Consider the following 15,683-nt stretch of genomic DNA (forward strand, 5'->3'; position numbering starts at 1 on the left):
AACAACAGAACCCTCACCCTCCGCCGCCAAATGCAGAAGGAATACAGGCTTTTAAAGAAAACTTGGAAAAGATAGTAGAGACCAAAGAAATTTTAGATTACCCATGCCCCCACTATTTAAAGATAACCTCTGGTGTCCTTAAAATTCTTTTCCTTGCATACATATGCACATACACACACATAAATGCATGGCTACTTTATTGAAAAATGGTATTCAATTGTATTGCTTTTTGCCTCATATGTGACGATATAGTGTGACATTTTCCCATGTCAGTATGCTTGCATGTCATGATTTTAGTAACTGCATACTGTTTTATCATATAAATGCAGCATATTTAACTAATTTCTGATATTAGGTTTTTGTGATTTCAATTTCTTGGCATTATGATTCTGATATAATATTTTTGTGCTATGTCTGATTATTTCCTTAGGAAAAATGTCTATAAGTATAATTGCTGTGTTAAAAGTGCTTACATATTTTTTCAAAATGAAATGCTTTTTTCTTTTAATTCTAAAAGTAATATGGGCTTTTTTTGGGGGGAAAGGCAAGAACAAAACACTACAGAAAGTTACAAGGAAAAATGTAATAACCTCCCAGGCATAAACATTACTATTTGGCGTACAGTTTAGATTTTCCTTTAAAAGTGCATATCTTTTGATACGTGTTGACAGATTTCCCTACAGCTTTGGCCGTCATCTAAATGACGCCCCAGCAGCGCAGCCCCAGTAAATAGCTTCCTGGCCTCCATTCACCCATGCCTTATGCCCCTGTGCCATACATATGTGTCTGCCTGGCACACAGGATGGATACAGAAATGAAAACTGGCACAGAACATGGCTTTTTGAGAGGGCAGAGATTTGCACTTATTATCACCCAGCTGCGAACCCTGTCATCCTGGTCTTTGTTATTTTCTAGGAGCTTAAAGGAAGCCAGTGGGTTGTAGTTAGGGTTTCCAGGCAGGAATTTCCACCCGTTGTTGGGAATATTTTTTCACTTTTCCATTCCTGAATCCCAAGAAAAGTTGGTTGGGAAATCGGGAAAATCAACTCCTTGAACCCAGGTGGTTGGTAGTATCGGCCATCACTTTGTGGAAATGATTCATCGTGGAGAACAGAAAACAGTTTTTATCTGGGGTTCCGAGAATGGGAAAGTGGAAAAATTTCCTGAGAATGGGCGGGAATTACCACCTGGAAACCCTAGTTGTAGGGCTATGGGTAAATAAACCCACGTGTAATGGTGGAAAAAGAGCGCACACAGCACTTAAAGCCAGGCCAATCTGGGTTCACATTCTGCCTCTGCATTTTTCACCTTGGGCAGGTACCTAACCCTGCTAGGCTCCCATCCCTCTGGAATTGGGGGCGGTGATACTTTATGTGGTGGGGTGGGCATAGGGAGGCAGAGCCAGGACATGGAGCTGAGCATGGTCCCTGCCACCACCCCTGAGAGCTGTAAACCCTTGCCCTACTCTTGGAAAGCCTCCTGTTTGACAGGGAGATTCCCCTTGCTGGGAAACGCTGGCAAGAATTTCCTGAAAAGAATCACTTGTGCTGGCCATGAAGTTGAACAAGGCTGTTGCAGGCAGCAGGGCATACTGTAGGTTTCCTCTGTCGGTGTTTAGACAGAAGTTGCTGGTGTCACCTACAGTGAAGCCTGTTTTGTCTGTTCCCTTTATTTCAGGTTCGAGTGGGATGGGAGCTTACCACGGAAAATATAGTTTTGATACTTTTTCTCATCAACGTCCCTGTTTACTAAAAAGTTTAAAGAGAGAAGGTGCTAACAAACTGAGATACCCTCCCAACAGCCAGTCAAAGGTGGATTGGACAAAATTTTTTCTCTTGAAACGGTTCAGCAAAGGAAAATTTAGTCTCCTGTTCCTCGCTTTCCTAGGCATTGTGGCCGCTGTGCTTGTCAAGGTAAGTCCCTGTGACTCTCGAGGTGCCAGTCTGATGATCCTGCCCGATCTCTCTCTCTCTCTCTCTCTCTCTCTCTCTCTCTCTCTCTCTCTCTCTCTCTCTCTCTCTCTCTCTCTCTCTCTCTCTCTCTCTGTCTCTCTCTCACACACACACATACACACACACACAAACACACCCTTGTTATTTAGCATCTCTGCTGCTTTTGTGCTGAGTTGTTGCAACAGAGTTTTATGGCTGCAGAGCCTAAATTATTATAGGTAATAATTTCTGACCTCTGGTCTAAGCATTTGAAACACTGTAGAACTGCCTTGTAGAAATCTGAGCTATCTAACCCTCTGATCCTTTTGCTCTTGGTGTTTTTGTTTTATTTTTATTCTTGAATGTGCATGAAAGTCTCATGCGATGTGGAGATGGAAGAGAGAATTCTGTGGTGGACGATAATGGTGGTAAAGCAGCTTTGGTGATGGAAGTTTGAATGTGTTTCCTCCAAAGTTGACTACCACATAAAGTTTATCTTTGGTGTTAAGTTATAGACACGGGCTTGCTAAGATGCCCTATGACAGCTGGCTTCCCAAGGCACTTTGTGTATCCTTAAGGTGAAGAAGAAAATCGAGATAATGAGAGTGAGGATGGAGTGGGGAAAGGTATTTGTGTTCTCGGAGCTCTCAGCCAGCCAACTGAGGAGATGCATTAAGAAGATTGACAACATCCATGAAGAATAGGCTTGAAAGAGAGGCAGGATTCACGCATGCATGGAAATAGCAGTGTTCATATCTGTATTTTGTCTAACATTTGAAAGGGGGCTGGCTCATCTTACAGTATCCACGGCTTTGGTGGAATTGGGGATGCCGGTTGCATTTGAAATCACTTGGGTTTTCTCCAAATTACCAAGCTGCGCTGAGGAGAAAGGGACTGTTGATTTTTCTGGCAGTTCACAGACTGCATTGTCCCATAAGCAGTGATGAGCAGGAGATTTCAGAACCCAGCTCTGTCTGTTGAGAGTGAGGTAGGAACTCCTCGTTTTCTTTTTCTGTGTAAAGTGGACCACATTGGGGTATGTGTTCTTTTAGTTGTTTGTTTTTATACAGCTTTATAAAGTGGCTTAGGGGTTATTGAAAAAATGTTTAACTTATTTGTCTGTAGGCATTTTGGACCTTGGCACAGAGAATCACAGTGTTAAAACTTAACTTTTCCACAATTGTAAAAGAGTGAGGTTGATGGAATCTTAAAAACAAATGTGGAGAGGGAACAGCTTAGCTGGGTGTGGATGAAGCATACACCATTTGTACAGAAAGGGTGGTCACGTTTGCGCCTCCTTCCTCCCCCATCCACTCAGCTCTCCTGGAGGAAGTGCCAGCTGGCCAACTCAGACCAATAGTCACCATTTAGACAGTGAACTCTTTGTTTCATAATTTGAGAATAATCTTTTAAAAATCTCGGAGTCACTTTTTGTTTGGAATTGTTTTGGTTTTTAAAAATGTGACTTTAGAATTCATGGCAGCAAACAGTGAATCAAAACATGGTGTATGGTGTAGGGGCTTTATAGTCTGTTCTTCCGCATCATCTGAGGCGCGAGGGGCGCTGGGTCTCTGGTCCTTGTCTGCCTGTCTTGCTCTTTGCCCAGGACATCAGTCCCTAGGCTGATAGGCATCTTCTTGGTTGGGATAGAAATCCTTAGCCTTCAGGAAGATTTGGAGGCGCAGGCTGACGGTGCCCCCCCAGGCTTGCCATAGGGCAGTGCATCATAGCGCAGACAGGCTGCAACAGGCCAAGTAGCCTCTGCCCAAAGTTCCCCAAAGGGTTTGGCAGACCAGCCTTTCTCTACTGGGGTCTACAGAAGCAGCAATGTCTAAAAACATTTAGCTGGGAGCAAGCAAATGTGGTTTTGGTTCCTGGCTCTGAGATCAACTTAATTATGACTTTGGGCAAGGCCTTTTCTGAGCCCATCCTTAAGCCTCAGCTTACTCATTCGTAGAGTGAGGGAGGAGGCAACAGTGAGTTCCCAGGTCCCTTTCGGCTCAGTGTCAGTTCTCATTACTGTAAGCTGATGTATTAGTTGTTCAGCTGTTTTGGATTCAGTGTGAAACTGGGTAAAGATTGCGTTTTCCTCTTTGCTGCTGCTCTGCTCTTCTCTCTGAGCTTTTATCCTTTTTTCTTTTTCTAAATAAAATTACTTTTTATTTTAAATAAATGACTGAGCCCACATTGGGCATTTACTTGAGGAATCTTTATTTATTGTAACTGCAAACATTTTTCTGAAGTTGCTTTTCTGCACTATTTTGTTTATGTATGGATGCAATTGTATTAATTCACTTTGCTAGAATTAGAATGGATTTGGAACATTTTTAAGTGGGAAATTGAAAGCTGTGATTATCAGTCTTAAAGGGAGCATGTCAGAATCTCAGTGGAGGGCAGTTTTCTATATAAATTTAATATATACATATATATTATATACATTATATATATAATATGCATATATAATATACATTATATATATTACATACATATATATGAACACAAAGTAAAGTTCTAATAAAACTTAATATATGCTACGGAAAGCATTGTAGGGAGTATGGGTTTTAAAAGGATGACAAATTAAAAAGTTAGAATTGATAAATGTCATTAAGCTTTTGAAAATTAAATATGATTTGAACTGGGAGGTGGTGGCAGCACTTCTTCAGCCTCGGTAGATAATGGATTCAATTCAGTATTTGGAATTTTTAGTAGTTCTGAAGCTATTTCTGTTTTCAGATTTCATGTGGAGACTTCAGCTTTCTACTCAAAATGTGAGGACAGTAAATGAGCATTTTTAGCTCCTGTCTCTAGTATTGTCCCATTGATACTGGACAGATTACCACCTCCATCACCACCTGTCTTATTATAAAAGCTGTTCTGGGGCGGTGGGGTGGACATAATCTTTTGTCCTCAGCTTAAACCACACTTAGACTTCTTAGGGACACATGGGCCTTTTATACGCAATGCGTTTAGAGTCTCTAAGACAGATGTGTTTGTTGAAGTCCCAGTACTCACCTCATGTTCCAGGGCTGGATGGATAGGTTTTTAAACTAGAGTAACCTGGATCCCTTTCTCCTCTCTACAGGCTGGATACTTCTGAAGAATGATCCAGTTCAACTTCCTAATTGCCTCTACTGAATTATTCCTCTGTTAAATAGTTAAGGAACCAGTAATTTTAATGTCCTACCAAAAATAGTAAAATATGCACCATAATTAACCCATAATGAAAGTCACTGGCAGGCACCTTTAATAAAACTTGTCATTTCAGCCAAATCCCAACATTGCCCAATAATGAGGATACTCAGAGAACCTGTTCTTGATTGTGTTACCCAGATTTCAGAGCTTTGGACTAGGGGAAGAGAAGATCGCAGGCTAAACCCTCATACCCTGGGAGATGTAAAGGAGTCTCAGCCTGCTCAGTGACTTCCTCACTACAGTTCATGGGACATAGGACACCAAGTGTCATCTGTCATTCTTATGATGTAGCAGTTGTAGAATTCTGCATCTTATAAAACCTTATTGATATTTTTTAAATGTAATAAAAGTACTGCACTTACAACAATACGTATCCTCTCTCAGGATCCTAAACTTGAAAGTTAGTGGATCTCCTAGGGTAAATCTTTTTTAAGTTTTTTGTTTCTGTGGCACAATGCAAGTAAATTTCACTGTTTTAAACTTCAGAGAGACCCCTTTCGGAATAAATTCAACCTACAAAACTTAAACTTTCCTGTGTGTTATGGATAAGAGGCTTTGGATACTCAGGACTTTGGAGCTTGAGAGCCTCGGGGGGTGGATGGTGGATCATTTGGAGAAATCTGCAGAAGGACTCTCAACATAGCAGTTGGCCATGTTGAAGGGGACGGAGGACATAGGAAGAAGGTCTGGGCATGGCCAAGACCTCAGGTCCTCTAGCTAGTGGGCAAGTGCTGAAGGAGAGCACAGTGGAATGTGGCCTCCCTGCTCAGTAATGCTCTGTGACTGGCGGCCAATCCTCCATCCTATTTGAAAACATACTCGGCCCACTCAACGAGACAATATAATTCACTTTATAGAATGTATCATCGGCTTTGTTGAATGAATTTGTTCATTAAGGCTGTCTGAAGTATGTCTTTATCACAGGATGAGGTGTGAAGAATTAATCACTAGACTAGGAAAAAGCTGCTTAAACTATGGCTGTAACATAATAATCAATCATAAAATATCTTAGACAAAATTTCAATATGGCATTTTCATTTAGTATATTGTACATTCTAATTTCTAGTTAAACTTACTGATTTGTATATTCTACTTCAAAATAAATACATTATATTTGATAAAATTGGCATGATTTTAATATTCTTAGTGTGAACCTTAGAAATGACCTGTTGAAGATAATTATTTGATCATAAATTTTCTCCAACTATAAATCATATTTTTTTCTTTATTGAAGGTGATATTTGTCAATTTTCTTTAAGTCATCTTTTCTCATTTTAAATTCTTAGCCAAGATTTTCACAAGCTTTGCTGTCGGACATTTGTGTGTGTGGTTTTGTTTTTTAAAGGAGCTATGTAGTAAATAGGGTTTTTTACCAACTACATCCTCTGTGCTATGTAATTTATAAAAAGAAATATATACAGAAGGTGCCAAAAAATTACACATTTTAAGAAAGGAAAAAACTATATTAAAATTGTAATAATATATACTGATAACAAAAGATGAATACAAGTCACGTTCGACTACTGCAATTATAAGAGGTGCTCAAAGTAGTTACCATCACCGTAATTTGAATAGTTTTTTTCCTTTCTTAAACTGTATACATTTTTTTGGACTCAGTATTTCCTAAAACCCTTGGAATTTCCTAAGTGATGAGAGTGAGAAAGATGCTTTTGTTGTGTTAATGACATGACTAGCACTGTACCCAGGATGGGGGCAGTTGCCAAGGAAACCAGCTTTGTGATTAGCGGGTTAGAACTTTCAGTCACAAACCCTAGACCTCCGAGGAGGGGAAAGGGGCTGGAGATTGACTTAAATCACCAGTGATCAATGATTTGACCAATCGTGGCTGTGTAATGAAGCCTCCATAAAAACCCAAAAGGACTGTTTGAAGAGCAGGGTCGGCAAACTCGTGGAGATTCAGGAAGCATGGACGCTCCATGGCCCTTTCCCCACACCTTCCTCTATGCATCTCTTCCTGATTTACATACTTTTATAATAAATTGGTAATCTAGTAAGTAAAATACTTCTCTGAGTTCTGTTAGCCACTCTAGTAAATTAAACCAAGGAGGGGGTCATTGGAACCTCCACACTATAGCTGGTTGGTCAGAAGCACAGGTGACAACCTGGACTTGTGATTGGTGCCTGAAGTCATACGTGGGGGGTAGGAGTGGGATGGGGTGGTAGTCTTGTGACTGAGTTGTTATCCTTTGGGATCTGATGTTATCTTTGGGTAGATTGTGTCAGAATTGAGTTGACTTGTGAGACACTCAGCTGGTGTCAGAGAATTGCTTATTGGTATGGGGAAAAACCCCACACATCAGAACTGGTGTCAGAATCTTACCCTCTTATCCCCATTTCCTGATCTAAAACAAGTGTTTCTGTAAGTGCATTCATAGGACAAGATTTTACACAAAAACAGTCCTACCACCAATCCTGTCTACTATGGACTTGTAAAGCACACCAGCATATTAAAGGATCCAAGTTCTACAGAACCTTTGAAGTGCTAGTGTGTTTCCAAAACTCACTTGATAGAACTTTTTTCCTCAGTACTTGTTAACTTTAGATCAAACTTGGAGAAATAATGACATTGCTTTGCTATACTCTTGTTGACTGAAAAACACTATCAACGAGGTATTTCATTGCTAAACGGATTTATTTGGGGAAAAGAAAGGGTTGCGACCCAGTGCATGCAGACATGGCAAGCTCCTTGCACACTTTGTGCCAAAATGGAGGGGTATTTATAGAGGGGAAAATGGAAGTTAGAACCATAGAGCTTTATTATAGAGTTCTTCCTGTAGGGTTCTCGCAATCACATAGTATGTGAGAACTTCCATAGGCCCCAGCTCCTCCCATAGACCCTCCTGATTGATACATTTGCTTCAAGTTCCAGTTAGTCTTTATCACTGTATCTAGTTTTGTTTGGGTTCTAGAAACTCACTAAGGTATTTGTGTCACAGACTAGGTAGGATATAGGCTTTGCTTTGCTGTTAGTAGGCCTGGGATTTCTCTCCGGACACTAAAAACACCATGAAACTGAATTTATAGCATGTTGATTGATAACTTCAAAACAATTACACTATGCATTCATTTTTCTTTTTTTTCAATTATTTTTGACATTCGATGTTTTAAATTAGTGTCAGGTGAATGCATCCATTTTTCTATTGTCTGGACAATAAATCTGTTTTGTTTGTGATTGTATTTATAACTATTGATATTGAAGGGACTGGCACCTTTGATGGCCGTGTGAGATGTGACACAGCAAGGAGCCGGAAAATGTTCACCAGTCCCAGTCCTCAAAGCATACTAGAATTTAGATCAACATTGAATCCATCCTGAGACTATGTGGCAAAATGATCTGGGTTTTGCTGCCCATGTTTCTATTGTAACACTGCTGTAAGATCAAGTGTTTCTCAAGGTCTGTGATAAGTGAAAATGCCAATGGAATAAACGGGTTGGAGGAAAGGTGAAGGGTGTGTGGACAGCCTCCCTAGTGTGTGGAGTCTCACAGCAGGGGTGTGGGGGCAGGGAGCAAATGGGGGTTGAGGCCCACTGGCCCCTTTTTCAGAGCTTCACAAAGGCTTTGGGAACAGACCTGAGCAGAAGACTGGCTAGGAAATGTGTAATTTTTAATGTAATGGTGATTTTTTTTTTTTTTAATTTGAAATGTCCAGTTTGGAGCCGTTTACATTATTGAACAATAGTGGCGATCCCAGCATCCTCGCTCTTCCAGTCAACCGATATCTTCTAAAGAGCAATCCGGGTCAGAGAAAAAAAAGCCGGTTTGACCATGACAGAACTATCAGTATGCACAATTAAGATCCCTCTGTCACACGAGGTACTGGCTGAAGGTCGTTTTTTGAGGAGTGCTCCAAAGTATCCAGCTGCACCGGATTCCGTGGATGCTTTTGTAGAGTGGACCCGTGGGTGTGGGTGTATGGTGGGGGCGGCCACTCTCGTCTTCCTTTCTCCAAGCTGTTTTGCTAGTGACTGGTGGTCAGGACCCTGATGATGAACCCCGCCGTCAGTGTGGCTGACGCCACCCCCAGAGCAGCCCCACGACGGATGGCCAGCTGTTTCCCTGACAGTCTGCTTGAAGGAGCTGGAGGGGCGTGGGCTGCTTCTGAAGTCCTGAAGATGTCCATCTGGCACTCGGACCTTGAATACAGTGTCAGGGTAATGCCAGGGGAGAGGCCCGTAGCCACTGCAGAGGCAAAAGGGAGCAAATTCAGCAGTACTGGGGGTGGGGGGAAGAGCCCTGGAGTCAGGAAACCTAGGTTAACGGCCTGGCTGCATTTGTTCTGCTGTAAAACTAGAGAATTGACCACTGTGCCTTACAATAGAAAATGCCTGTGCAGTGGTGAAATGCATGCCTTACCTCTTTTGCAGCAGGACCGAAGGGATTATATGGGAAAGCATTTCAAACTGAACTTTACAGATAAAATGTACTACTAAAATCAGATGCGGCATGTTTCTGTCTTTGTCATGACACACTGAATGTAACTTTCACATACGGTTTTAGGGAGCATATTAATGGTTAGTTGATCATGCCTTAGCTGCGTGACAGATTAAGCTCCCAGAGTTTCAGTTAGCTGGCTCACTAGTGCACTGATCATAGCCTCCCAGTATGAGAAGGAGTCACTGAGATAACTAAGGGGTTTGGGCTATATATGGCATGCCTAGCACTCAATACTAGCCCTGGGGTGGGAAGGCACCTGTGCCTTGAAGTGAGGCTATCACTTCATCACATAGACATTGGATGTAAGCCAGAGGTGCCTGTCTGTCTGATGGGGTACAGAGAGGTAGGTAGAGATGGTTCATTTTCCACCTCCCCCCGACCACCACCACCCAGCCATGCCAGTTAGTCAAGCCAGCCAGACCTTCCTGGACCAATAGCTGTGGGCAGGATGTGGCCTTCTGCCCTAGTCTGGAGTTAAGTGGTGAGAACGCACTCTAGAGTCTGATGGATCCATGCTTGGATCTTATCTCTTGCCTTTTCCAGTCCAAGGACAGTGGAGAAGAGACCTAGCTCTCAGCCTTGCTTCCTCATCTGAGAATGGGGCTACGGCTTGCTGCCTCACAAGGCCAAGGACATGAAGTATATTCATGTCTTCCTTGCACTGAGGACATTTTCATGCTGAGAGGAAGAAAGGCAGTTTGGGCTTGCATGGTTCCAGATCGCCAGAGGTGCACAGGGCAGCCAGGAGCGACATGCCCTGGCATTTGTGTGGATGCAGCAGAAGCACCTTGACAGCGTTACCTGAAGATAAAACCGCTTTCTCAGTCCCAGGTCTGGGGGCCATGCTTGCTGGACTCTCAGTGCTCTGCTGCGGCAGCCCCGCCTGTTTCTGAGCCTAAAGAACAGAGTTCGCTTGGGTCAGCCTGCCAGCCCTCCCATTCACCACTGGCCTTGGTGGGGAAGGTCACCAAAAAGATGTGTGACTGCTGGTTTGACCCAGGAGCTGGACCCGAAATGGGAGGCGTCTATTCCTTTCCCCTGTGCTTGAAATGTGTGTTCCGCTTGGCTTCCCTGCTCTAGAAGCTGCCCAAGGACATGGCCTTGAGAGAGAAATGTGGTGATGAGACCCTCTAGACCGCGTGTGTGACTGACCCCAGTTAAGGCCTCTAAATAAACTTTTAAGATTCTGGTGGGCGGGTGTGGAAATCTACTCGTCTGGCTGCCATCTCATAAGTAAGTTCCCTTGCTCTTCTTTTGGTCTCTCCCTGCCCTCTAACTACTGAGGGGTGGGGAGGGGATGCAGTTCAGATTACACCTGGGAAGCTCCCTGACAAGAGGTTGTGCTGCAACAGGCCTCATCCATGGCCTGCCTTTAAAATACTGCAAGCTAAAGCAGTACACATTCATATACTCATACTCTGGGTGGAGCACATGGGGTTGGGTGGGGCAGGAGACGGCAGGGAGGAAGGAGCTTTAAAGTGGTATTGTTTTAAATCTGTATTTATCCATTGTCTTAGATGCCAAGATGACTTGCTCTCCATGTGAGGGCAAAACCATACCCTGCGAGGAATCTGGGTCATTAAGAGAACAACACCCCCTTCTGTGCTCTACCTTCAGGTTGAGCTGTGCCTCTTGTGTCTGAGAAGCAGATGCTGGCCTGCCCTGTATAAAGAGTTTTCCAAGAGCATGGTGGACAGAGTAATTTATTATCTCTTCCAAAGTCACAACACACACTTGGGAGCTCATGTGGGTTCAGACTAGTTTGACTGAGCTCTTTGTTTTCTTTGGTTTTCAGCAGCTGGGGCTGGCTAAGGAAGGTTTTTGGTGTGTGTTCATCTTTGTAATTAGAGAGTGTGCTGCTTTTACTGGCACTATCTGGGGTCTAATTACAATGACAGGAGCTGAAGTTGAGGCTAGGTGGCCCCTCTGTGACCCCACAGGTCATTACTGCTGAGGCCTGATGTGCTCTGGGCATTTCTGGTGAGCAGTCACTCCACCTAGTTGGCCAGGTGACAGTGTCCCAGGGCAGGGGTGGCTGACTCACTCACCTCCTCTGCAGCCAGCTTCCAGTTTATCTGGGCGGTGTAAGCAATAAAGGCAGCAGCTGCCAGTAGGGCACAGACTAGCATGCTCAGCCAGAGGCCTGTAGGAGACAAGTGACAATGGGGCAAGTGTCCAAGGACCACTTAGGCCTCTTTCGACTCTTCCTCACACCACATACCCATGATTCCCATTCTGACCACGAAGGTCAGAACAATGCCCAGTGGGAAGCCGATGACATAATACATGATTGCATTCACAATGGCTCCAAAGGCTTGCCGGCCGGTTCCTCTCAGGACTCCACCATAGACACACTGGGAGGGAGGCAGAAGGGGTGGGAGCTTAGTTATGAAGAGACTGATGGTGGGCCTCAAGCAACATGCCCTTTTCTAAGCAATTTACATCGCACAGCCTCACTGAACTCTCACAACATGAGGATGGTGCTCTTATCCCCCTTTCTTCCACGAAGAGACTGAGCTAAAGAGGTGAAGTCACTTGCCCAGTGTTACAGAAAGGGAGCTGCGTTTCGAACATGACTCCAGAGCCCCAGCTTTCACCTCTACCCCATTATTGCCTCACTAGAAAATACGGGTAAAATTGTGACTAACCACCAGCTCGTCTGGGAGATTGTACTAACTTTGTATGGAGATGTGATGTGTTGGTTTCCTATTGCTCCTATTACCCCAAACTTAGGGGCTTAAAACAAGACACATTTATTATTTTATAGTTCTGGAGATTAGAAGTCCAAAATGGGTCTCATTGCACTAATGTCAGCGCTGGTTCCTTTTGGAGGCCCCAGAGGAGAATCTGTCCCCTTTCCTTTTCCAGCTTCTAGAAGCTGCCTGCATTCCTTGGCTCCCAACCCCCAGACGATGATGGCACCACTCCAACCTCTGCTTCTGTCATCACATCTTCTCTGACTCTCTGCCTCCCTCTCTCACTCATAAGGACTCTTGTGATTATATTGGGCCATCTGGATAACCCAGGATCATCTCCCCAACTCAAGATCCTTAATCACCTCTGCAAAATCCCCTTTTTCATCCCCACATATCATTCACAGGTCTGAGATTAGGATGTGATATGTTTGGGGGCCATTATTCTGCCTACCACACTTGGCAAGCAAAGGTGTTGTCTTGTTCCATGTGAGACAGGCAGTCCTTGCCCAGTCTGGAGAAAGTACTAATGCTTTGCTTTATGTTACTAGTCTCATCCTCCCAACTTGATCCCAGATGTAATGAACTAAAGAACCACAGGCACAGCTCATGCTTGGTCCACACTGTTGATAAACAGATTTTTAGTTATTTTTATTTTGTTAAGCTGAAGGATGTGGAGTATTTCGTAGTTTGTTTTTATACATTTGAGCAAAGAGGTAATGCACTAGAGATAGGAGATGTGTGTCTCTTGAACTTTGAAATATGGTGCACACATTTCTCATATATCATGACATAGACAATGATCTTTTTTGGTTAAAAAGAGACTTTTCCCAAATTATGAGTGATGTGGACAAGAATTTCATTCTGGACCAGTATTTCTCAACCTGGGGCAGCTTTGTCTTCTAGTGGGCATTTAGCAATATTTGGAGATGGTTTGAGTGGTCAAAACTGGGGGATGCTACTGGCATCTAGTGGGTAGAGGCCAGGAATGCTGCTGAACAACCCACAATGCACAGGACAACGCTCCTACAAAAAAGAATTATCCTGTCCCAAATGTCAGTAATGATAAGATTGAGACGCCCTTTAGAGCATGGTGAATCACAGTGATAATTTCAGCAGCAGGCATATAGGAAGGGCCAACAGCCCAACTAACCTGAAGTTGTGGGCCTGTTTGGGAGAAGCAGTGGACTGGTGGACTAGATAGGGACTCAACAGAGAGCACCATAAGGTGACACAGCCAGGGCAGGTTGGGAGGGCTTGGTAAGTTCTCCATATATCCCAAGTGATGGAAGGCTGTGCATATGTATAGCAGAGACTGGAGCAGGCCCAAGCCACCCCGCACATCCTGGACAGTGGAGCATGTGCATGGACAGAAGAGACACAAGAGGACCCAAAAGGAAGTAAAAACTGAGCAGACCTGAAGACAGCCTGAAGTTGAATGTGCCCCCAGCCCGTACTCAGGTCCTTCAGCAGAAGATGGAAGCCTTACCAAAGGTCAGCGGTATCCGAACACAATCTCCAACCAGTATTTGGCTGAACACAGAGCTATGTAGACATGGGAGTGACCCCCTCAGAAGCTAAGCTTAAAAATAAACAAAAAACAAGACAAAGCAGAGATAGCAGCTGTAGGTTGTGGAGGAGTCGGGATTCACCGAAACAGTCCAGGCAAGTTACTAAACAAAACAACAGTGCTTAGGAAAGGTCACACACAACATTCTCCAGGATGGACTTATGCTAGGCCACAAAACAGGTCTCAATGAATTTAAAAAGATTGAATTCATACAAAATATGTTCTCTGACAACAACAGAATTAAATTAGAGATGTCTACCATAAGGAAATCTGGGAACACCCTAAATATTTGGACATTAAACAACACACTTCTAAACCCATTGGTCAAAGAATAGCTCACAAGAAAAATTTTTAAATATTTTGAATCTGAATGAAAAGAAAAACAACATATAAAATATATTAGATGCACTAAAGCTGTAAGTACTTAGAAGGAAATGTATGGTTTTAAATGCCTAGATCAGAAAAGAAGTTTCAAATCAATAGCCTAATATTCTATTCTAAGAAACTAGTAAAGAAGAGAAACTATACATATTAATAAATAAAGCTGAAGGGTGAGAATAATAATTAGAGTAGAAATCATTGAAATAGACAGGAGAAAAACAACAGAGAAAATAATTGAAACCAAAAATTCTAGTTCTTTGATAAGATCCATAAAACTAACAAACACTCACCAAAGATTTGACATTGGTAAAATAAGACCAAGAAAATAGGAAAGTGAAGACACAGATTACCAAAATCAGGAATAAAATAAGGGATATTACTACTGACCATAAAGAAAAGAATTATAAGGGAATATTATGAGCAACTTCATGATAAAAAATTTTAGACAATTAGTTGAAATGAATAAACTCCTAGAAAGATACAAATTAGTAAAATTAATTCAATAAGAAATAGAAGGTGAATAGACCTGTAACAAGGAAATAAATTGAATTAATTAAAAGGGAAAAAAAGGGCCGGCCCAGTGGCTTAGGCGGTTGGAGCTCCGTGCTCCTAACTCCGAAGGCTTCCAATTCTATTCCCACATGGACCAATGAACGCTTAACCACAAGGTTGCGGTTCAACTCCTCGAGTCCCACCAGGGATGGTGGGCAGTGCCCCCTGCAACTAAGATTGAACACGGCACTTTGAGCTGAGCTGCCACTGAGCTCCCAGATGGCTCAGTTGGTTGGAGTGCGGGCTGTCAACCACAAGGTTGCCAGTTCGATTCCTCAACTCCCACCAGGGATGGTGGGCTGTGCCCCCTGCAACTAGCAAGGGCAACTGGTCCTGGAGCTGAGCTGCGCCCTCCACAACTAAGATTGAAAGGACAACAACTTGACTTGGAAAAAAGTCCTGGAAGTACACACTGTTCCCCCAATAAAGTCCTGTTCCCCTTCCCCAATAAAATCTTTTTAAAAAGGGGGGGGCAGTGTGAGCCATAAAAGAAAAGAAATTGAGAAACTGGACTACATTACAAGTGCAAATTTTTGCAGCTCAGAAGATATCAGTCAGAAAATGTTTTCATTGCAAGCCACAGGCTGGGCTTGCAAATTATGTATCTGATAAAGGACTTGTATGTTGAACATATAAAGAATTCTTGCAACTCAGTAATAAGAAGGTAAGTGTTATGGGTTACACTGTGTCCCCAAAAAGATGTTAAAGTCCCAGTTCCCAGTACCTGTGAATGTGACCTTAATTGAAAATAGGGTCTTTGCAGATTGATCAAGTTGAAATGAAATCATCAGGGTGGGCCCTAACCCAGAATAACTGGTGTCCTTATAAAAAGGGAAAATTTGAACACAGAAACAAACATACACAGAAGGAAGACAATGTGAAGACACACAGGGAGAAGATAGCCATCT

General features: G+C 42.9%; 2 protein-coding genes across 15 annotated transcripts in view; one reads left to right on the plus strand and one right to left on the minus strand.

Moving 5' to 3' along the window:
* Positions 1 to 8,538, plus strand: part of ALDH3A2 (aldehyde dehydrogenase 3 family member A2) — a 22,683-nt gene extending 14,145 nt beyond the window's left edge. For all 5 annotated transcript variants that reach the window (XM_081029124.1, XM_081029126.1, XM_081029125.1 and 2 more), the window contains 2 exons: positions 1,678 to 1,913; positions 5,014 to 8,538. In XM_081029124.1, the coding sequence (XP_080885250.1) occupies positions 1,678 to 1,913; positions 5,014 to 5,028 (251 nt within the window). In that variant the 3' untranslated portion in view covers positions 5,029 to 8,538. The remainder of the gene's footprint in view (positions 1 to 1,677; positions 1,914 to 5,013) is intronic.
* Positions 7,761 to 15,683, minus strand: part of LOC308488878 (multidrug and toxin extrusion protein 2-like) — a 26,052-nt gene continuing 18,129 nt past the window's right edge. For all 10 annotated transcript variants that reach the window (XM_081029132.1, XM_081029131.1, XM_081029134.1 and 7 more), the window contains 4 exons: positions 11,801 to 11,933; positions 11,628 to 11,722; positions 10,381 to 10,474; positions 7,761 to 9,324 (listed from right to left, as the gene is read on the minus strand). In XM_081029132.1, coding sequence (XP_080885258.1) covers positions 9,104 to 9,324; positions 10,381 to 10,474; positions 11,628 to 11,722; positions 11,801 to 11,933 — 543 coding nt within the window. In that variant the 3' untranslated portion in view covers positions 7,761 to 9,103. The remainder of the gene's footprint in view (positions 9,325 to 10,380; positions 10,475 to 11,627; positions 11,723 to 11,800; positions 11,934 to 15,683) is intronic.

This window comes from Rhinolophus hipposideros (genome assembly GCF_964194185.1).
Source record: "Rhinolophus hipposideros genome assembly, chromosome: 20".
Lineage (NCBI taxonomy): Eukaryota > Metazoa > Chordata > Mammalia > Chiroptera > Rhinolophidae > Rhinolophus > Rhinolophus hipposideros.